Source organism: Heptranchias perlo, chromosome 9, assembly GCF_035084215.1.
Source record: "Heptranchias perlo isolate sHepPer1 chromosome 9, sHepPer1.hap1, whole genome shotgun sequence".
Classification (NCBI taxonomy): Eukaryota; Metazoa; Chordata; class Chondrichthyes; order Hexanchiformes; family Hexanchidae; genus Heptranchias; species Heptranchias perlo.
Genome location: NC_090333.1, coordinates 86,186,721 through 86,209,061, shown reverse-complemented (window position 1 = coordinate 86,209,061; position 22,341 = coordinate 86,186,721). Strand labels below are relative to the sequence as shown.

Genomic DNA, 22,341 nt, shown 5'->3' with positions numbered 1-22,341 from the left:
CTGCCCTCGCGGGGGTGTTTGCTAGTGCTGTTGGGGAAGGTTTAAACTAGAGAGGCAGGGGGATGGGAACCTGAGCGGGGAGTCAGAAGGGAATAAAGTTGAGAGCAGCAAGAGAGGGGAAGACCCAGGGGAAATCTACAATACAAATAGTACAAACAGTTGTTCAAGAACAAGTGAAAGGGAAAAGCGTAGAGCAGTGGAAAGAAAGTGTACTTTAGGCACGACAGATAAAATAAAAACTAGAAGGCGTAAGGCGATTAACCCAGCATCAAAGCTGTGGCAGGGGGTTGGGAACCTGAGCAGGGAGACAGAGGAAAGCGTGTCAGGAAGGGACAGAAGGTATGGAGTAAAAGGTAAAGTGTTAAAAAAGGAAAAAGCAGGAACTAAGTGTCACAAAACATATTTGAAAGTTCTTTATCTGAATGCACGTAGCATTCGTCATAAAATGGACGAGTTAACGGGACAAATAACTACGTATGGGTATTATCTTGTGGCCATTACAGAAACATGGCTGCAGGGTGACAACGACTGGGAATTAAATATGCCAGGGTATTTAATAATCAGGAAGGACAGGCAGGAAGGAAGGGGAGGTGGGGTGGCTATGTTAATAAAGGAAGGAATCACTGTAATACAGAGAAATGATATTGGGACAAAGGATCAGGATAATGAAACAGTTTGGGTAGAGATAAGGAATAATAAGGGGAAAAAAACACTCGTGGGCGTAGTATATAGGCCTCCTAATAGTTGCAACTCTGCTGGAAGAAGTATTAATCAGGAAATAGTCGGGGCATGTAATAAGGGAACAGCTATAATTATGGGGGATTTTAACTATCATATTAACTGGACAAATCAAATTGGGCAGGGCAGCCTTGAGGAAGAGTTTATTGAGTGTATTCGGGATGGATTTCTTGAGCAGTATGTAACTGATCCTACAAGGGGGCAAGCAACCTTAGACCTGGTCCTGTGTAATGAGCCAGGATTAATTAATAATGTCCAAGTTAAGGATCCCCTTGGAATGAGTGACCATAACATGGTTGCATTCCATATCCAATTAGAGGGTGAGAAGGTTGGTTCTCAAACAAGCGTACTGAGCTTGAATAAAGGAGACTATGATGGTATCAGAGCGGAATTGATTAAAGTGGACTGGGAAAATAGATTAAAGGGTAAGACGGTACATGACCAGTGGTGTTCATTTAAGGAGTTATTTTACAACTTTCAAAAAATATATATTCCACTGAGGAAAAAAGGGTGTAAAAGAAATGACAGCCATCCGTGGCTAAGTAAAGAAATTAAGGATAGTATCTGACTAAAAACAAGGACATATAAGGTAGCCAAACTTAGTGGGAGGATAGAAGATTGGGAAGTCTTCAAAAGACAGCAAAAAGTAACTGAAGGATTGATTAAGAAAGGGAAGATAGATTATGAAAATAAATTAGCAAAAAATATAAAAACAGATAGCAAGAGTTTCTGCAGTTATATAAAAAGAAAAAGGGTGGCGAAGGCAAATGTAGGTCCCTTCGAGGATGAGACCGGGAAATTAATGGTGGGAAACATGGAGATGGCAAAAATGCTGAACAAATATTTTGTTTCAGTCTTTACGGTAGAGGACACTAAGAATATCCCAACACTGGACAAACAGGGGGCTCTAGGGGGGGAGGAGCTAAATACGATTAAAATCACTAAGGAATTGGTACTCAGTAAAATAATGGGACTCAAGGCGGATAAATCCCCTGGACCTGATGGCTTACATCCTAGGGTCTTGAGGGAAGTGGCAGTAGGGATTGTGGATGCTTTGGTAATAATTTTCCAAAATTCTCTGGACTCAGCAAAGGTCCCGGCAGATTGGAAAACTGCTAATGTAACACCCTTATTTAAAAAGGGTAGTAGGCAGAAGGCTGGAAATTATAGACCAGTTAGCTTAACATCTGTGGTGGGTAAAATTTTGGAGTCTATTATTAAGGAGACAGTAGCGGAACATTTGGATAAACATAATTTAATAGGACAAAGTCAGCATGGCTTTACGAAGGGGAAGTCATGTCTGACAAATTTGCTTGAGTTCTTTGAGGATATAACGTACAGGGTGGATAAAGGGGAACCAGTGGACGTAGTGTATTTGGACTTCCAGAAGGCATTCGACAAGGTGCCACATAAAAGATTATTGCTCAAGATAAAGAATCACTGGATTGGGGGTAATATTCTGGCATGGGTGGAGGATTGGTTATCTAACAGGAAGCAGAGAGTTGGGATAAATGGTTCATTCTCGGACTGGCAACCAGTAGCCAGTGGTGTTCCGCAGGGGTCGGTGCTGGGTCCCCAACTCTTTACAATCTATATTAACGATTTGGAGGAGGGGACCGAGTGTAACATATCAAAGTTTGCAGATGATACAAAGATGGGAGGGAAAGTAGAGAGTGAGGAGGACATAAAAAACCTACAAGGGGATATAGACAGGCTGGGTGAGTGGGCGGAGATTTTGCAGATGCAATACAATATTGGAAAATGTGAGGTTATGCAATTTGGCAGGAAAAATCAGAGAGCAAGTTATTATCTCAATGGCGAGAAACTGGAAAGTACTGCAGTACAAAGGGATTTGGGGGTCCCAGTGCAAGAAAATCAAAAAGTTAGTATGCAGGTGCAGCAGGTGATCAAGAAGGCCAACGGAATGTTGGCTTTTATTGCTAGGCGGATAGAATATAAAAACAGGGAGGTATTGCTGCAGTTATATAAGGTATTGGTGAGACCGCACCTGGAATACTGCATACAGTTTTGGTCTCCAGACTTAAGAAAAGACATACTTGCTCTAGAGGCAGTACAAAGAAGGTTCACTCGGTTAATCCCGGGGATGAGGGGGCGGACATATGAGGAGAGGTTGAGTAGACTGGGACTCTACTCATTGGAGTTCAGAAGAATGAGAGGCGATCTTATTGAAACATATAAGATTGTGAAGGGGCTTGATCGGGTGGATGCGGTAAGGATGTTCCCAAGGATGGGTGAAACTAGAACTAGGGGGCATAATCTTAGAATAAGGGGCTGCTCTTTCAAAACTGAGATGAGGAGAAACTTGTTCACTCAGAGGGTAGTAGGTCTGTGGAATTTGCTGCCCCAGGAAGCTGTGGAAGCTACATCATTAAATAAATTTTAAACAGAAATAGACAGTTTCCTAGAAGTAAAGGGAATTAGGGGTTATGGGGAGCGGGCAGGTAATTGGACATGAAGCTGAGTTCGGATCGGTCAAGGCCCTGTGGGTGGCGGAGAGGGCCCAGGGGCTGAGTGGCCGGGTCCTGCTCCTACTTCTTGTGTTCTTTAGATTTGTGGTTGGGATCAGATCAGCCATGATCTTATTGAATGGCGGAGCAGGCTCGAGGGGCCGATTGGCCTACTCCTGCTCCTATTTCTTATGTTCTTATATTACAGAGAGACGTGTATCAATAATACAGGGAGATATGTATGGATATTGCCGAGGGACATTTATCTATATTAAAGAGGGGCGTATATCTATATTACAGAGGGATGTGAATTTATATTACTTGGTGATGTTTATATATTACGGAGAGATGTTTATGTATTATGGAGAGATGTGTATCTATATTACAGAGAGACGTGCATCTATATTACAGAGGGATGTGTATCTTTATTACAGAGACATGTACATAAATTACAGAGAGACGAGTATCTATGTTGAAGAGAGATGTGTATCTAAATTACAGAGAGAAGTGTACCTATATTACAGGGGGATGTGTATCTATATTGCAGAGCGATATGTATTTATATTGCAGAGAGACGTGTATCTATATTACAGAGAGACGTGTATCTATATTACAGGGAGACGTGCATCTAAATTACAGTGAGACGTATATCTATATTACAGAGTCGTGTCTCTATGTTGCAGTGACAAGTATCTATATTATAGAGAGAACGTGTATCTATACTACAGAGAGATGTGCATCTATGCTACAGAGAGATGTATATCTATATTACAGAGAGATATGTATCTATATTACAGAGAGACGTGAATCTATATTACAGAGAGATGTATATCTATAGTACAGAAAGATATGTATCTATATTACAGAGAGACGTGAATCTATATTACAGAGAGATGTATATCTATAGTACAGAGAGATATGTATCTATATTACAGAGAGACGTGAATCTATATTACAGAGAGATGTATATCTATATTACAGAGAGACGTGAATCTATATTCCCGAGGGACATGTATCTATATAGAAGGGAGCAGTGTATCTATATTACAGTGAGATGTGTATCTATATTGCAGAGGGACGTGTATCTATGTTACAGAGAGACGAGTATCTATATTACAGAAGGACATGTATCTATATTACAGGGAGACGTGTATCTATATTACAGAGATTCGGATATCTATATTACAGGGAGACATGTATCTATTTTGCAGAGGGACATATATCTATATTACAGAGAGACGAGTATCTATATTATAGAGACACTAATGTCTATATTACAGGGAGATGTGTATCTATGTTACAGAGGAACGTGTATCTATATTACAGGGAGACGTGTATCGATATTGGAGAGGGAGGTGTATCTGTATTGCAGAGGGACTTGTATCTACATTGCAGGGAGAAGTGTACCTATATTACAGGGAGATGTGTATCTATATTACAGAGAGACGTGCGTATCTATATTGAAGAGGGACGTATATCTATATTGCAGAGAGATGTGTATCAATATTACAGGGAGACGTATATCAATATTACAGAGAGATGTGTATCTATATTGCAGAGGGTTGTGTATCTATATTACAGGTAGATGCGTATCTATAATTAGAGGGAGATGTGTATCTATATTACAGAGGGACATGTATCTATTGCAGAGAGATGTGTATCTATATTACAGTGAGACGATTGGCTATATTACAGGGAGTTGCGAATCTATATTAGAGAGACGTGTATCTATATTACAGAGAGACGTGTATCTATGTTACAGGTTGAAGTATATCTATATTACAGAGCGACGTGTATCTAAATTACAGAGAGATGTTTATCTATATTACAGAGAGACGTGTATCTATATTACAGAGAGACGTGTATCTATATTACACGGAGATGTGTATCTATATTACAGAGAGACGTGTATCTATATTACAGAGAGACGTGTATCTATATTACACGGAGATGTGTATCTATATTACAGAGAGACGTGTATCTATATTACAGAGAGACGTGTATCTAAATTACACGGAGATGTGTATCTATATTACAGAGAGACGTGTATCTATATTACAGAGAGACGTGTATCTCTAATGAAGGGAGAAGTGTATCTATAATGAAGGAAGACGTGCATACATATTACAGTGTGACGTGTATCTATATTGGAGAGAGACGTGTATCTATATTATTACAGAGAGACATGTATCTAAATTGAAGGGAGATGTGTTTCTATATTACAGAAGGACGTGTATCCATATTACATAGAGATGTGTATCCATATTGCAGGGAGACGTGTATCGATATTACAGTGGGTCGTGTATCAATATTACAGAGAGACGTATATCTATATTACAGAGAGGCGTGTATCTCTAGTACAGGGAGATGTGTATCGATATTACAGAGAGACGTGTGTTCCTTTTGCAGGGTGGCGTGTCTCTATATTACAGAGACGTGTGCATCTATATTGCAGAGAGACGTGTATCTGTATTACAGGGAGACGTTTATCTATATTGGAGAGGGAGGTGTATCTATATTACATGGAGGCATGTATCTGTATCACAGGGAGATGTGTATCTATATTACAGAGAGACGTGCATCTATATTACGGAGAGATGTATATCTATAATTACAGGGAGATGCGTATCTATAATTAGAGGGCGATGTGTACCTATACGGTAGCATAGTGGTTATGTTCCTGAGGCCCGGACTAATAATCCAGAGTCATGAGTGTAAATCCCGCCATGGCAGCTGGGGAATTTAAATTCAATTAATGAAATAAAAGTCTGGAATTAAAATACCAGTGTCAGTAATGATGGCCATGAAACTACCTGATTGTCGTAAAAACCCATCTGGTTCACGAATGACCTTTAGGGAAGGAAGCCTGCCGTCCTTACCCGGTCTGGCCAACATGTGACTCCAGACCCACAGCAATGTGGTTGATTCTTAATTGCCCTCTGAAATGGCCTAGCAAGACACTCAGCTGTAAAATCTTGCTAAAAAAAGTCACAATAAGAATAAAACCGGACGGACCACCCGGCATCGGACACGACAAAGGCAAACCAAGCCCAGTCGACCCTGCAAAGTCCTCCTCACTAACATCTGGGAACTTGTGCCAGAATTGGGAGAGCTGTCCCACAGACTAGTCAAGCAACAGCCTGACATAGCCATACTCACAGAATCATATCTTTCAGCCAACGTCCCAGACTCTTCCATCACCATCCCTGGGTATGTCCTGTCCCACCAGAGGTGGCGGTACAGTGATATACAGTCAGGAGGGAGTGGCCCTGGGTGTCCTCAACATTGACTCTGGACCCCATGAAATCTCATGGCATCAGGTCAAACATGGGCAAGGAAACCTCCTGCTGATTACCACCTACCGTCCTCCCTCAGCTGATGAATCCGTCCTCCTCTATGTTGAACACCACTTGGAGGAAGCACTGAGGGTAGCAAGGGCACAGAATGTACTCTGGGTGGGGGATTTCAATGTCCATCACCAAGAGTGGCTCGGTAGCACCACTACTGACCGAGCTGGCTGAATCCTGAAGGACATAGCTGCCAGACTGGGCCTGCGGCAGGTGGTGAGCGAACCAACACGAGGGAAAAACTTACTTGACCTCACCAATCTACCTGTCGCAGATGCACTGTCCATGACAGTATTGGTAGGAGTGACCACCACACAGTCATCGTGGAGACAAAGTCCCGTCTTCGCACTGAGGACACCATCCAACGTGTTGTGTGGCACTACCACCGTGCTAAATGGGATAGATTCAGAACAGATCTAGCAGCTCAAAACTGGGCATCCATGAGGCACTGTGGGCCATCAGCAGCAGCAGAATTGTATTCCAGCACAATCTGTGGTCGAGTGTGTGATCACCCAGAGTCTGTGGTAGAGTGTGTGATCACCCAGAGTCTGTAATAGAGTGTGTGATCACCCAGAGTCTGTAACAGAGTGTGTGATCACCCAGAGTGTGTAATAGAGTGTGTGATCACCCAGAGTCTGTGGTAGAGTGTGTGATCACCCAGAGTCTGTAATAGAGTGTGTGATCACCCAGAGTCTGTAATAGAGTGTGTGATCACCCAGAGTCTGTAATCGAGTCTGTGATCACCCAGAATCTGTAATAGAGTCTGTGATCACCCAGAGTCTGCAGTCGAGTGTGTGATCACCCAGAGTCTGTAATAGAGTGTGTGATCACCCAGAGTGTGTAATAGAGTGTGTGATCACCCAGAGTCTGTAATAGAGTGTGTGATCACCCAGAGTCTGTGGTAGAGTGTGTGATCACCCAGAGTCTGTAATAGAGTGTGTGATCACCCAGAGTCTGTAGTCGAGTGTGTGATCACCCAGAGTCTGTGGTAGAGTGTGTGATCACCCAGAGTCTGTAATAGAGTGTGTGATCACCCAGAGTCTGTAATAGAGTGTGTGATCACCCAGAGTCTGTAGTCGAGTGTGTGATCACCCAGAGTCTGTAGTCGAGTGTGTGATCACCCAGAGTCTGTGGCAGAGTGTGTGATCACCCAGAGTCGGTAATAGAGTGTGTGATCACCCAGAGTCTGTAATAGAGTGTGTGATCACCCAGAGTCTGTAACAGAGTGTGTGATCAGCCAGAGTCTGTAGACGAGTGTGTGATCACCCAGAGTCTGTAGTCGCGTGTGTGATCACCCAGAGTCTGTAACAGAGTGTGTGATCACCCAGAGTCTGTAATAGAGTGTGTGATCACCCAGAGTCTGTGGCAGAGTGTGTGATCACCCAGAGTCTGTAATAGAGTGTGTGATCACCCAGAGTCTGTAGTCGAGTGTGTGATCACCCAGAGTCTGTAGTCGAGTGTGTGATCACCCAGAGTCTGTAATAGAGTGTATGATCACCCAGAGTCTGTAATAGAGTGTGTGATCACCCAGAGTGTGTAATAGAGTGTGTGATCACCCAGAGTCTGTAACAGAGTGTATGATCACCCAGAGTGTGTAATAGAGTGTGTGATCACCCAGAGTCTGTGGCAGAGTGTGTGATCACCCAGAGTCTGTAATAGAGTGTGTGATCACCCAGAGTCTGTAATAGAGTGTGTGATCACCCAGAGTCTGTAATAGAGTGTGTGATCACCCAGAGTCTGTAACAGAGTGTATGATCACCCAGAGTGTGTAATAGAGTGTGTGATCACCCAGAGTCTGTGGCAGAGTGTGTGATCACCCAGAGTCTGTAATAGAGTGTGTGATCACCCAGAGTCTGTAATCGAGTGTGTGATCACCCAGAGTCTGTAATAGAGTGTGTGATCACCCAGAGTCTGTGGTAGAGTGTGTCATCACCCAGAGTCTGTAATAGAGTGTGTGATCACCCAGAGTCTGTAATAGAGTGTGTGATCACCCAGAGTCTGTAATAGAGTGTGTGATCACCCAGAGTCTGTAATAGAGTGTGTGATCACCCAGAGTCTGTGGTAGAGTGTGTGATCACCCTGAGTCTGTAACAGAGTGTGTGATCACCCAGAGTCTGTGGTAGAGTGTGTGATCACCCAGAGTCTGTGGTAGAGTGTGTGATCACCCAGAGTCTGTAATAGAGTGTGTGATCACCCAGAGTCTGTGGCAGAGTGTGTGATCACCCAGAGTCTGTAATAGAGTGTGTGATCACCCAGAGTCTGTAATAGAGTGTGTGATCACCCAGAGTCTGTAATAGAGTGTGTGATCACCCAGAGTCTGTAATAGAGTGTGTGATCACCCAGAGTCTGTAATAGAGTGTGTGATCACCCAGAGTGTGTAATGGAGTGTGTGATCACCCAGAGTGTGTAATAGAGTGTGTGATCACCCAGAGTCTGTGGTAGAGTGTGTGATCACCCAGAGTCTGTAATAGAGTGTGTGATCACCCAGAGTCTGTAATAGAGTGTGTGATCACCCAGAGTCTGTAATAGAGTGTGTGATCACCCAGAGTCTGTAGTCGAGTGTGTGATCACCCAGAGTCTGTAGTCGAGTGTGTGATCACCCAGAGTCTGTAATAGAGTGTGTGATCACCCAGAGTCTGTGGTAGAGTGTGTGATCACCCAGAGTCTGTAATAGAGTGTGTGATCACCCAGAGTCTGTGGTAGAGTGTGTGATCACCCAGAGTCTGTAATAGAGTGTGTGATCACCCAGAGTCTGTAATAGAGTGTGTGATCACCCAGAGTCTGTAGTCGAGTGTGTGATCAACCAGAGTCTGTAATAGAGTGTGTGATCACCCAGAGTCTGTAATAGAGTGTGTGATCACCCAGAGTCTGTAATAGAGTGTGTGATCACCCAGAGTCTGTGGTCGAGTGTGTGATCACCCAGAGTCTGTAATAGAGTGTGTGATCACCCAGAGTCTGTAATAGAGTGTGTGATCACCCAGAGTCTGTAATAGAGTGTGTGATCACCCAGAGTCTGTAATAGAGTGTGTGATCACCCAGAGTCTGTAATAGAGTGTGTGATCACCCAGAGTCTGTGGTAGAGTGTGTGATCACCCAGAGTCTGTGGTAGAGTGTGTGATCACCCAGAGTCTGTAATAGAGTGTGTGATCACCCAGAGTCTGTAATAGAGTGTGTGATCACCCAGAGTCTGTAATAGAGTGTGTGATCACCCAGAGTCTGTGGTAGAGTGTGTGATCACCCAGAGTCTGTGGTAGAGTGTGTGATCACCCAGAGTCTGTAATAGAGTGTGTGATCACCCAGAGTCTGTAATAGAGTGTGTGATCACCCAGAGTCTGTAATAGAGTGTGTGATCACCCAGAGTCTGTAATAGAGTGTGTGATCACCCAGAGTCTGTAATAGAGTGTGTGATCACCCAGAGTCTGTAATAGAGTGTGTGATCACCCAGAGTCTGTGGCAGAGTGTGTGATCACCCAGAGTCTGTAATAGAGTGTGTGATCACCCAGAGTCTGTGGCAGAGTGTGTGATCACCCAGAGTCTGTAGACGAGTGTGTGATCACCCAGAGTCTGTAATAGAGTGTGATCACCCAGAGTCTGTGGTAGAGTGTGTGATCACCCAGAGTCTGTGGTAGAGTGTGTGATCACCCAGAGTCTGTAATAGAGTGTGTGATCACCCAGAGTCTGTAATAGAGTGTGTGATCACCCAGAGTCTGTAATAGAGTGTGTGATCACCCAGAGTCTGTGGTAGAGTGTGTGATCACCCAGAGTCTATGGTAGAGTGTGTGATCACCCAGAGTCTGTAATAGAGTGTGTGATCACCCAGAGTCTGTAATAGAGTGTGTGATCACCCAGAGTCTGTAATAGAGTGTGTGATCACCCAGAGTCTGTAATAGTGTGTGATCACCCAGAGTCTGTGGTAGAGTGTGTGATCACCCAGAGTCTGTAATAGAGTGTGTGATCACACAGAGTCTGTAATAGAGTGTGTGATCACCCAGAGTCTGTAGTCGAGTGTGTGATCACCCAGAGTCTGTAATAGAGTGTGTGATCACCCAGAGTCTGTGGTAGAGTGTGTGATCACCCAGAGTCTGTAATAGAGTGTGTGATCACCCAGAGTCTGTAATAGAGTGTGTGATCACCCAGAGTCTGTAATAGAGTGTGTGATCACCCAGAGTCTGTAGTCGAGTGTGTGATCACCCAGAGTCTGTAATAGAGTGTGTGATCACCCAGAGCCTGTAATAGAGTGTGTGATCACCCAGAGTCTGTGGCAGAGTGTGTGATCACCCAGAGTCTGTAATAGAGTGTGTGATCACCCAGAGTCTGTAATAGAGTGTGTGATCACCCAGAGTCTGTAATAGAGTGTGTGATCACCCAGAGTCTGTAATAGAGTGTGTGATCACCCAGAGTCTGTAGTCGAGTGTGTGATCACCCAGAGTCTGTAATAGAGTGTGTGATCACCCAGAGCCTGTAATAGAGTGTGTGATCACCCAGAGTCTGTGGCAGAGTGTGTGATCACCCAGAGTCTGTAATAGAGTGTGTGATCACCCAGAGTCTGTGGCAGAGTGTGTGATCACCCAGAGTCTGTAGACGAGTGTGTGATCACCCAGAGTCTGTAATAGAGTGTGTGATCACCCAGAGTCTGTAATAGAGTGTGTGATCACCCAGAGTCTGTGGTAGAGTGTGTGATCACCCAGAGTCTGTAATAGAGTGTGTGATCACCCAGAGTCTGTAATAGAGTGTGTGATCACCCAGAGTCTGTAATAGAGTGTGTGATCACCCAGAGTCTGTGGTAGAGTGTGTGATCACCCAGAGTCTATGGTAGAGTGTGTGATCACCCAGAGTCTGTAATAGAGTGTGTGATCACCCAGAGTCTGTAATAGAGTGTGTGATCACCCAGAGTCTGTAATAGAGTGTGTGATCACCCAGAGTCTGTAATAGTGTGTGATCACCCAGAGTCTGTGGTAGAGTGTGTGATCACCCAGAGTCTGTAATAGAGTGTGTGATCACACAGAGTCTGTAATAGAGTGTGTGATCACCCAGAGTCTGTAGTCGAGTGTGTGATCACCCAGAGTCTGTAATAGAGTGTGTGATCACCCAGAGTCTGTGGTAGAGTGTGTGATCACCCAGAGTCTGTAATAGAGTGTGTGATCACCCAGAGTCTGTAATAGAGTGTGTGATCACCCAGAGTCTGTAATAGAGTGTGTGATCACCCAGAGTCTGTAGTCGAGTGTGTGATCACCCAGAGTCTGTAATAGAGTGTGTGATCACCCAGAGCCTGTAATAGAGTGTGTGATCACCCAGAGTCTGTGGCAGAGTGTGTGATCACCCAGAGTCTGTAATAGAGTGTGTGATCACCCAGAGTCTGTGGCAGAGTGTGTGATCACCCAGAGTCTGTAGACGAGTGTGTGATCACCCAGAGTCTGTAATAGAGTGTGTGATCACCCAGAGTCTGTAATAGAGTGTGTGATCACCCAGAGTCTGTAATAGAGTGTGTGATCACCCAGAGTCTGTAATACAGTGTGTGATCACCCAGAGTCTGTAATAGAGTGTGTGATCACCCAGAGTCTGTGGTAGAGTGTGTGATCACCCAGAGTCTGTAATAGAGTGTGTGATCACCCAGAGTCTGTAGTCGAGTGTGTGATCACCCAGAGTCTGTAGTCGAGTGTGTGATCACCCAGAGTCTGTAATAGAGTCTGTGATCACCCAGAATCTGTAATAGAGTCTGTGATCACCCAGAGTCTGCAGTCGAGTGTGTGATCACCCAGAGTGTGTAATAGAGTGTGTGATCACCCAGAGTCTGTGGCAGAGTGTGTGATCACCCAGAGTCTGTAATAGAGTGTGTGATCACCCAGAGTCTGTGGTAGAGTGTGTGATCACCCAGAGTCTGTAATAGAGTGTGTGATCACCCAGAGTCTGTAGTCGAGTGTGTGATCACCCAGAGTCTGTGGCAGAGTGTGTGATCACCCAGAGTCTGTAATAGAGTGTGTGATGACCCAGAGTCTGTAGTCGAGTGTGTGATCACCCAGAGTCTGTGGTAGAGTGTGTGATCACCCAGAGTCTGTAACAGAGTGTGTGATCACCCAGAGTCTGTAATAGAGTGTGTGATCACCCAGAGTCTGTAGTAGAGTGTGTGATCACCCAGAGTCTGTAATAGAGTGTGTGATCACCCAGAGTCTGTAACAGAGTGTGTGATCACCCAGAGTCTGTAACAGAGTGTGTGATCACCCAGAGTCTGTGGCAGAGTGTGTGATCACCCAGAGTCTGTAATAGAGTGTGTGATCACCCAGAGTCTGTGGCAGAGTGTGTGATCACCCAGAGTCTGTAGACGAGTGTGTGATCACCCAGAGTCTGTAATAGAGTGTGTGATCACCCAGAGTCTGTAGTCGAGTGTGTGATCACCCAGAGTCTGTAACAGAGTGTGTGATCACCCAGAGTGTGTAATAGAGTGTGTGATCACCCAGAGTCTGTGGCAGAGTGTGTGATCACCCAGAGTCTGTAATAGAGTGTGTGATCACCCAGAGTCTGTGGTAGAGTGTGTGATCACCCAGAGTCTGTAATAGAGTGTGTGATCACCCAGAGTCTGTAACAGAGTGTGTGATCACCCAGAGTCTGTAGTCGAGTGTGTGATCACCCAGAGTCTGTAATAGAGTGTGTGATCACCCAGAGTCTGTAATAGAGTGTGTGATCACCCAGAGTCTGTAATAGAGTGTGTGATCACCCAGAGTCTGTGGTAGAGTGTGTGATCACCCAGAGTCTGTAATAGAGTGTGTGATCACCCAGAGTCTGTAGTCGAGTGTGTGATCACCCAGAGTGTGTAATAGAGTGTGTGATCACCCAGAGTCTGTGGCAGAGTGTGTGATCACCCAGAGTCTGTAATAGAGTGTGTGATCACCCAGAGTCTGTAATCGAGTGTGTGATCACCCAGAGTCTGTAATAGAGTGTGTGATCACCCAGAGTCTGTGGTAGAGTGTTTGATCACCCAGAGTCTGTAACAGAGTGTATGATCACCCAGAGTGTGTAATAGAGTGTGTGATCACCCAGAGTCTGTGGCAGAGTGTGTGATCACCCAGAGTCTGTAATAGAGTGTGTGATCACCCAGAGTCTGTAATTGAGTGTGTGATCACCCAGAGTCTGTAATAGAGTGTGTGATCACCCAGAGTCTGTGGTAGAGTGTGTGATCACCCAGAGTCTGTAATAGAGTGTGTGATCACCCAGAGTCTGTAATAGAGTGTGTGATCACCCAGAGTCTGTGGTAGAGTGTGTGATCACCCAGAGTCTGTAATAGAGTGTGTGATCACCCAGAGTCTGTAGTCGAGTGTGTGATCACCCAGAGTCTGTAATAGAGTGTGTGATCACCCAGAGTCTGTAATAGAGTGTGTGATCACCCAGAGTCTGTGGTAGAGTGTGTGATCACCCTGAGTCTGTAATAGAGTGTGTGATCACCCAGAGTCTGTAATAGAGTGTGTGATCACCCAGAGTCTGTAATAGAGTGTGTGATCACCCAGAGTCTGTGGTGGAGTGTGTGATCACCCAGAGTCTGTGGTAGAGTGTGTGATCACCCAGAGTCTGTAATAGAGTGTGTGATCACCCAGAGTCTGTGGCAGAGTGTGTGATCACCCAGAGTCTGTAATAGAGTGTGTGATCACCCAGAGTCTGTAATAGAGTGTGTGATCACCCAGAGTCTGTAGTCGAGTGTGTGATCACCCAGAGTCTGTAATAGAGTGTGTGATCACCCAGAGTCTGTAGTCGAGTGTGTGATCACCCAGAGTCTGTAATAGAGTGTGTGATCACCCAGAGTCTGTGGCAGAGTGTGTGATCACCCAGAGTCTGTAATAGAGTGTGTGATCACCCAGAGTCTGTAATAGAGTGTGTGATCACCCAGAGTCTGTAATAGAGTGTGTGATCACCCAGAGTCTGTAATAGAGTGTGTGATCACCCAGAGTCTGTAATAGAGTGTGTGATCACCCAGAGTGTGTAATAGAGTGTGTGATCACCCAGAGTCTGTGGTAGAGTGTGTGATCACCCAGAGTCTGTAATAGAGTGTGTGATCACCCAGAGTCTGTAGTCGAGTGTGTGATCACCCAGAGTCTGTAATAGAGTGTGTGATCACCCAGAGTCTGTAATAGAGTGTGTGATCACCCAGAGTCTGTAATAGAGTGTGTGATCACCCAGAGTCTGTGGTCGAGTGTGTGATCACCCAGAGTCTGTAATAGAGTGTGTGATCACCCAGAGTCTGTAATAGAGTGTGTGATCACCCAGAGTCTGTAGACGAGTGTGTGATCACCCAGAGTCTGTAATAGAGTGTGTGATCACCCAGAGTCTGTGGTAGAGTGTGTGATCACCCAGAGTCTGTGGTAGAGTGTGTGATCACCCAGAGTCTGTAATAGAGTGTGTGATCACCCAGAGTCTGTAATAGAGTGTGTGATCACCCAGAGTCTGTAATAGAGTGTGTGATCACCCAGAGTCTGTAATAGAGTGTGTGATCACCCAGAGTCTGTAATAGAGTGTGTGATCACCCAGAGTCTGTGGCAGAGTGTGTGATCACCCAGAGTCTGTAATAGAGTGTGTGATCACCCAGAGTCTGTGGCAGAGTGTGTGATCACCCAGAGTCTGTAGACGAGTGTGTGATCACCCAGAGTCTGTAATAGAGTGTGTGATCACCCAGAGTCTGTAATAGAGTGTGTGATCACCCAGAGTCTGTGGTAGAGTGTGTGATCACCCAGAGTCTGTAATAGAGTGTGTGATCACCCAGAGTCTGTAATAGAGTGTGTGATCACCCAGAGTCTGTAATAGAGTGTGTGATCACCCAGAGTCTGTGGTAGAGTGTGTGATCACCCAGAGTCTATGGTAGAGTGTGTGATCACCCAGAGTCTGTAATAGAGTGTGTGATCACCCAGAGTCTGTAATAGAGTGTGTGATCACCCAGAGTCTGTAATAGAGTGTGTGATCACCCAGAGTCTGTAATAGTGTGTGATCACCCAGAGTCTGTGGTAGAGTGTGTGATCACCCAGAGTCTGTAATAGAGTGTGTGATCACACAGAGTCTGTAATAGAGTGTGTGATCACCCAGAGTCTGTAGTCGAGTGTGTGATCACCCAGAGTCTGTAATAGAGTGTGTGATCACCCAGAGTCTGTGGTAGAGTGTGTGATCACCCAGAGTCTGTAATAGAGTGTGTGATCACCCAGAGTCTGTAATAGAGTGTGTGATCACCCAGAGTCTGTAATAGAGTGTGTGATCACCCAGAGTCTGTAGTCGAGTGTGTGATCACCCAGAGTCTGTAATAGAGTGTGTGATCACCCAGAGCCTGTAATAGAGTGTGTGATCACCCAGAGTCTGTGGCAGAGTGTGTGATCACCCAGAGTCTGTAATAGAGTGTGTGATCACCCAGAGTCTGTGGCAGAGTGTGTGATCACCCAGAGTCTGTAGACGAGTGTGTGATCACCCAGAGTCTGTAATAGAGTGTGTGATCACCCAGAGTCTGTAATAGAGTGTGTGATCACCCAGAGTCTGTAATAGAGTGTGTGATCACCCAGAGTCTGTAATACAGTGTGTGATCACCCAGAGTCTGTAATAGAGTGTGTGATCACCCAGAGTCTGTGGTAGAGTGTGTGATCACCCAGAGTCTGTAATAGAGTGTGTGATCACCCAGAGTCTGTAGTCGAGTGTGTGATCACCCAGAGTCTGTAGTCGAGTGTGTGATCACCCAGAGTCTGTAATAGAGTCTGTGATCACCCAGAATCTGTAATAGAGTCTGTGATCACCCAGAGTCTGCAGTCGAGTGTGTGATCACCCAGAGTGTGTAATAGAGTGTGTGATCACCCAGAGTCTGTGGCAGAGTGTGTGATCACCCAGAGTCTGTAATAGAGTGTGTGATCACCCAGAGTCTGTGGTAGAGTGTGTGATCACCCAGAGTCTGTAATAGAGTGTGTGATCACCCAGAGTCTGTAGTCGAGTGTGTGATCACCCAGAGTCTGTGGCAGAGTGTGTGATCACCCAGAGTCTGTAATAGAGTGTGTGATGACCCAGAGTCTGGAGTCGAGTGTGTGATCACCCAGAGTCTGTGGTAGAGTGTGTGATCACCCAGAGTCTGTAACAGAGTGTGTGATCACCCAGAGTCTGTAATAGAGTGTGTGATCACCCAGAGTCTGTAGTAGAGTGTGTGATCACCCAGAGTCTGTAATAGAGTGTGTGATCACCCAGAGTCTGTAACAGAGTGTGTGATCACCCAGAGTCTGTAACAGAGTGTGTGATCACCCAGAGTCTGTGGCAGAGTGTGTGATCACCCAGAGTCTGTAATAGAGTGTGTGATCACCCAGAGTCTGTGGCAGAGTGTGTGATCACCCAGAGTCTGTAGACGAGTGTGTGATCACCCAGAGTCTGTAATAGAGTGTGTGATCACCCAGAGTCTGTAGTCGAGTGTGTGATCACCCAGAGTCTGTAACAGAGTGTGTGATCACCCAGAGTGTGTAATAGAGTGTGTGATCACCCAGAGTCTGTGGCAGAGTGTGTGATCACCCAGAGTCTGTAATAGAGTGTGTGATCACCCAGAGTCTGTGGTAGAGTGTGTGATCACCCAGAGTCTGTAATAGAGTGTGTGATCACCCAGAGTCTGTAACAGAGTGTGTGATCAACCAGAGTCTGTAGTCGAGTGTGTGATCACCCAGAGTCTGTAATAGAGTGTGTGATCACCCAGAGTCTGTAATAGAGTGTGTGATCACCCAGAGTCTGTAATAGAGTGTGTGATCACCCAGAGTCTGTGGTAGAGTGTGTGATCACCCAGAGTCTGTAATAGAGTGTGTGATCACCCAGAGTCTGTAGTCGAGTGTGTGATCACCCAGAGTGTGTAATAGAGTGTGTGATCACCCAGAGTCTGTGGCAGAGTGTGTGATCACCCAGAGTCTGTAATAGAGTGTGTGATCACCCAGAGTCTGTAATCGAGTGTGTGATCACCCAGAGTCTGTAATAGAGTGTGTGATCACCCAGAGTCTGTGGTAGAGTGTTTGATCACCCAGAGTCTGTAACAGAGTGTATGATCACCCAGAGTGTGTAATAGAGTGTGTGATCACCCAGAGTCTGTGGCAGAGTGTGTGATCACCCAGAGTCTGTAATAGAGTGTGTGATCACCCAGAGTCTGTAATTGAGTGTGTGATCACCCAGAGTCTGTAATAGAGTGTGTGATCACCCAGAGTCTGTGGTAGAGTGTGTGATCACCCAGAGTCTGTAATAGAGTGTGTGATCACCCAGAGTCTGTAATAGAGTGTGTGATCACCCAGAGTCTGTGGTAGAGTGTGTGATCACCCAGAGTCTGTAATAGAGTGTGTGATCACCCAGAGTCTGTAGTCGAGTGTGTGATCACCCAGAGTCTGTAATAGAGTGTGTGATCACCCAGAGTCTGTAATAGAGTGTGTGATCACCCAGAGTCTGTGGTAGAGTGTGTGATCACCCTGAGTCTGTAATAGAGTGTGTGATCACCCAGAGTCTGTAATAGAGTGTGTGATCACCCAGAGTCTGTAATAGAGTGTGTGATCACCCAGAGTCTGTGGTGGAGTGTGTGATCACCCAGAGTCTGTGGTAGAGTGTGTGATCACCCAGAGTCTGTAATAGAGTGTGTGATCACCCAGAGTCTGTGGCAGAGTGTGTGATCACCCAGAGTCTGTAATAGAGTGTGTGATCACCCAGAGTCTGTAATAGAGTGTGTGATCACCCAGAGTCTGTAGTCGAGTGTGTGATCACCCAGAGTCTGTAATAGAGTGTGTGATCACCCAGAGTCTGTAGTCGAGTGTGTGATCACCCAGAGTCTGTAATAGAGTGTGTGATCACCCAGAGTCTGTGGCAGAGTGTGTGATCACCCAGAGTCTGTAATAGAGTGTGTGATCACCCAGAGTCTGTAATAGAGTGTGTGATCACCCAGAGTCTGTAATAGAGTGTGTGATCACCCAGAGTCTGTAATAGAGTGTGTGATCACCCAGAGTCTGTAATAGAGTGTGTGATCACCCAGAGTGTGTAATAGAGTGTGTGATCACCCAGAGTCTGTGGTAGAGTGTGTGATCACCCAGAGTCTGTAATAGAGTGTGTGATCACCCAGAGTCTGTAGTCGAGTGTGTGATCACCCAGAGTCTGTAATAGAGTGTGTGATCACCCAGAGTCTGTAATAGAGTGTGTGATCACCCAGAGTCTGTAATAGAGTGTGTGATCACCCAGAGTCTGTGGTCGAGTGTGTGATCACCCAGAGTCTGTAATAGAGTGTGTGATCACCCAGAGTCTGTAATAGAGTGTGTGATCACCCAGAGTCTGTAGACGAGTGTGTGATCACCCAGAGTCTGTAATAGAGTGTGTGATCACCCAGAGTCTGTGGTAGAGTGTGTGATCACCCAGAGTCTGTGGTAGAGTGTGTGATCACCCAGAGTCTGTAATAGAGTGTGTGATCACCCAGAGTCTGTAATAGAGTGTGTGATCACCCAGAGTCTGTAATAGAGTGTGTGATCACCCAGAGTCTGTGGTAGAGTGTGTGATCACCCAGAGTCTGTGGTAGAGTGTGTGATCACCCAGAGTCTGTAATAGAGTGTGTGATCACCCAGAGTCTGTAATAGAGTGTGTGATCACCCAGAGTCTGTAATAGAGTGTGTGATCACCCAGAGTCTGTAATAGTGTGTGATCACCCAGAGTCTGTGGTAGAGTGTGTGATCACCCAGAGTCTGTAATAGAGTGTGTGATCACCCAGAGTCTGTAATAGAGTGTGTGATCACCCAGAGTCTGTAGTCGAGTGTGTGATCACCCAGAGTCTGTAATAGAGTGTGTGATCACCCAGAGTCTGTGGTAGAGTGTGTGATCACCCAGAGTCTGTAATAGAGTGTGTGATCACCCAGAGTCTGTGGCAGAGTGTGTGATCACCCAGAGTCTGTAGACGAGTGTGTGATCACCCAGAGTCTGTAATAGAGTGTGATCACCCAGAGTCTGTGGTAGAGTGTGTGATCACCCAGAGTCTGTGGTAGAGTGTGTGATCACCCAGAGTCTGTAATAGAGTGTGTGATCACCCAGAGTCTGTAATCGAGTGTGTGATCACCCAGAGTCTGTAATAGAGTGTGTGATCACCCAGAGTCTGTGGTAGAGTGTGTGATCACCCAGAGTCTATGGTAGAGTGTGTGATCACCCAGAGTCTGTAATAGAGTGTGTGATCACCCAGAGTCTGTAATAGAGTGTGTGATCACCCAGAGTCTGTAATAGAGTGTGTGATCACCCAGAGTCTGTAATAGTGTGTGATCACCCAGAGTCTGTGGTAGAGTGTGTGATCACCCAGAGTCTGTAATAGAGTGTGTGATCACCCAGAGTCTGTAATAGAGTGTGTGATCACCCAGAGTCTGTAGTCGAGTGTGTGACCACCCAGAGTCTGTAATAGAGTGTGTGATCACCCAGAGTCTGTGGTAGAGTGTGTGATCACCCAGAGTCTGTAATAGAGTGTGTGATCACCCAGAGTCTGTAATAGAGTGTGTGATCACCCAGAGTCTGTAATAGAGTGTATGATCACCCAGAGTCTGTAGTCGAGTGTGTGATCACCCAGAGTCTGTAATAGAGTGTGTGATCACCCAGAGTCTGTAATAGAGTGTGTGATCACCCAGAATCTGTGGCAGAGTGTGTGATCACCCAGAGTCTGTAATAGAGTGTGTGATCACCCAGAGTCTGTGGCAGAGTGTGTGATCACCCAGAGTCTGTAGACGAGTGTGTGATCACCCAGAGTCTGTAATAGAGTGTGTGATCACCCAGAGTCTGTAATAGAGTGTGTGATCACCCAGAGTCTGTAATAGAGTGTGTGATCACCCAGAGTCTGTAATACAGTGTGTGATCACCCAGAGTCTGTAATAGAGTGTGTGATCACCCAGAGTCTGTGGTAGAGTGTGTGATCACCCAGAGTCTGTAATAGAGTGTGTGATCACCCAGAGTCTGTAATAGAGTGTGTGATCACCCAGAGTCTGTAGTCGAGTGTGTGATCACCCAGAGTCTGTAATAGAGTGTGTGATCACCCAGAGTCTGTGGTAGAGTGTGTGATCACCCAGAGTCTGTAATAGAGTGTGTGATCACCCAGAGTCTGTAATAGAGTGTGTGATCACCCAGAGTCTGTAATAGAGTGTGTGATCACCCAGAGTCTGTAATAGAGTGTGTGATCACCCAGAGTCTGTAATAGAGTGTGTGATCACCCAGAGTCTGTGGCAGAGTGTGTGATCACCCAGAGTCTGTAATAGAGTGTGTGATCACCCAGAGTCTGTGGCAGAGTGTGTGATCACCCAGAGTCTGTAGACGAGTGTGTGATCACCCAGAGTCTGTAATAGAGTGTGATCACCCAGAGTCTGTAATAGAGTGTGTGATCACCCAGAGTCTGTAATGGAGTGTGTGATCACCCAGAGTCTGTAGTCGAGTGTGTGATCACCCAGAGTCTGTAATGGAGTGTGTGATCACCCAGAGTCTGTAATAGAGTGTGTGATCACCCAGAGTCTGTAATAGAGTGTGTGATCACCCAGAGTCTGTAATAGAGTGTGTGATCACCCAGAGTCTGTAATAGAGTGTGTGATCACCCAGAGTCTGTAGTCGAGTGTGTGATCACCCAGAGTCTCTAGTCGAGTGTGTGATCACCCAGAGTCTGTAATAGAGTGTGTGATCACCCAGAGTCTGTAATAGAGTGTGTGATCACCCAGAGTCTCTAGTCGAGTGTACATTCACCTTGACTCAGCTCTGGTCAGTGAGTTTTCTCCACAGGAAAGGGACTCCATGGTCCACCTCGAAGGAGGGAGGGCTTCATTTAACGAACCGATCTGCTCGATGTGATTGGCCGTCCGTTGTACCCCCCACCCCGGCCTGGTTTACTTTCGATGGACTTCAGTGGACCTGGACATGTTGTGTTTTGAAACGGATGCTCATTCCAATTCACAGTGTCCCGTTCAACAGCCTATCAATCTTGCTGAAGCAAAGGTAAGAGTTCGGACCCTGATCTCAGCCCCTCCTCACCCTCCATTCACCTCCTGCTGCCCCCCCTCCAGAGTATGTTCGAACCTTACCTGCTGCACAATTCTCTCCCGTGTACCCATCCTGACAGGAGCAGATCCCATGAGTGCACAGCCCCTTGTCGCTGCAGTCGTCCAGGCACCTGAGCTGGCTGCAGTCCTCGCCGGTGTAGGCCTCGTCACAAAGGCAGGAGTCGTTAACACACCGCCCACGGCCCCAGCACCCGCTCGGGCACTTTAGCTGCCCACAGTCCGCCCCTTTGTACGGCTCCTCACAGACACACTCTGCCTCCACACACAGGCCATGTCCGCTGCAGTCCCTGGGACATCGCACATCACCGCAGTCCTGTCCCATGTAATCTCGGTCACAGAGGCACTGCCCATCGACACACAACCCACGCCCAGAGCAGTTGGCCAGGCAGCGGGACACCGAACAGTCTTTCCCCATCCAGCCCACCTCGCAGCTGCACTCACAGGTCTCCATGCTGAAGTTTCCGTGCCCATTGCATATGGGAGCATATTCAATCCGACCTAGAGAGAGAGAGGGAGAAGGGGAGAGAGGGAGAGAGAGATAGGGGGAGAGAGAGAGGGGGAGAGAGAGATAGGGGGAGAGAGAGAGGGGGAGAGAGAGATAGGGGGAGAGAGAGGGAGAGGGAGAGGGGGAGAGAGAGATAGGGGGAGAGAGAGATGGGGGAGAGAGAGAGAGATAGGGGGAGGGAGAGAGAGAGAGAGGGAGAGGGGGAGGGGGAGAGTGGGAGGGGGAGAGAGGGGGAGGGGGAGAGAGAGAGAGGGAGAGGGAGA

At 46.3% G+C, this 22,341-nt stretch overlaps 1 protein-coding gene across 1 annotated transcript in view; it reads right to left on the bottom strand.

The window, feature by feature from the left end:
* Positions 1-22,341, bottom strand: part of tnr (tenascin R (restrictin, janusin)) — a 349,786-nt gene that overhangs the window by 318,461 nt on the left and 8,984 nt on the right. Inside the window, exon 2 of the mRNA XM_067989625.1 lies at positions 21,595-22,071. Coding sequence (XP_067845726.1) covers positions 21,595-22,071 — 477 coding nt within the window. The remainder of the gene's footprint in view (positions 1-21,594; positions 22,072-22,341) is intronic.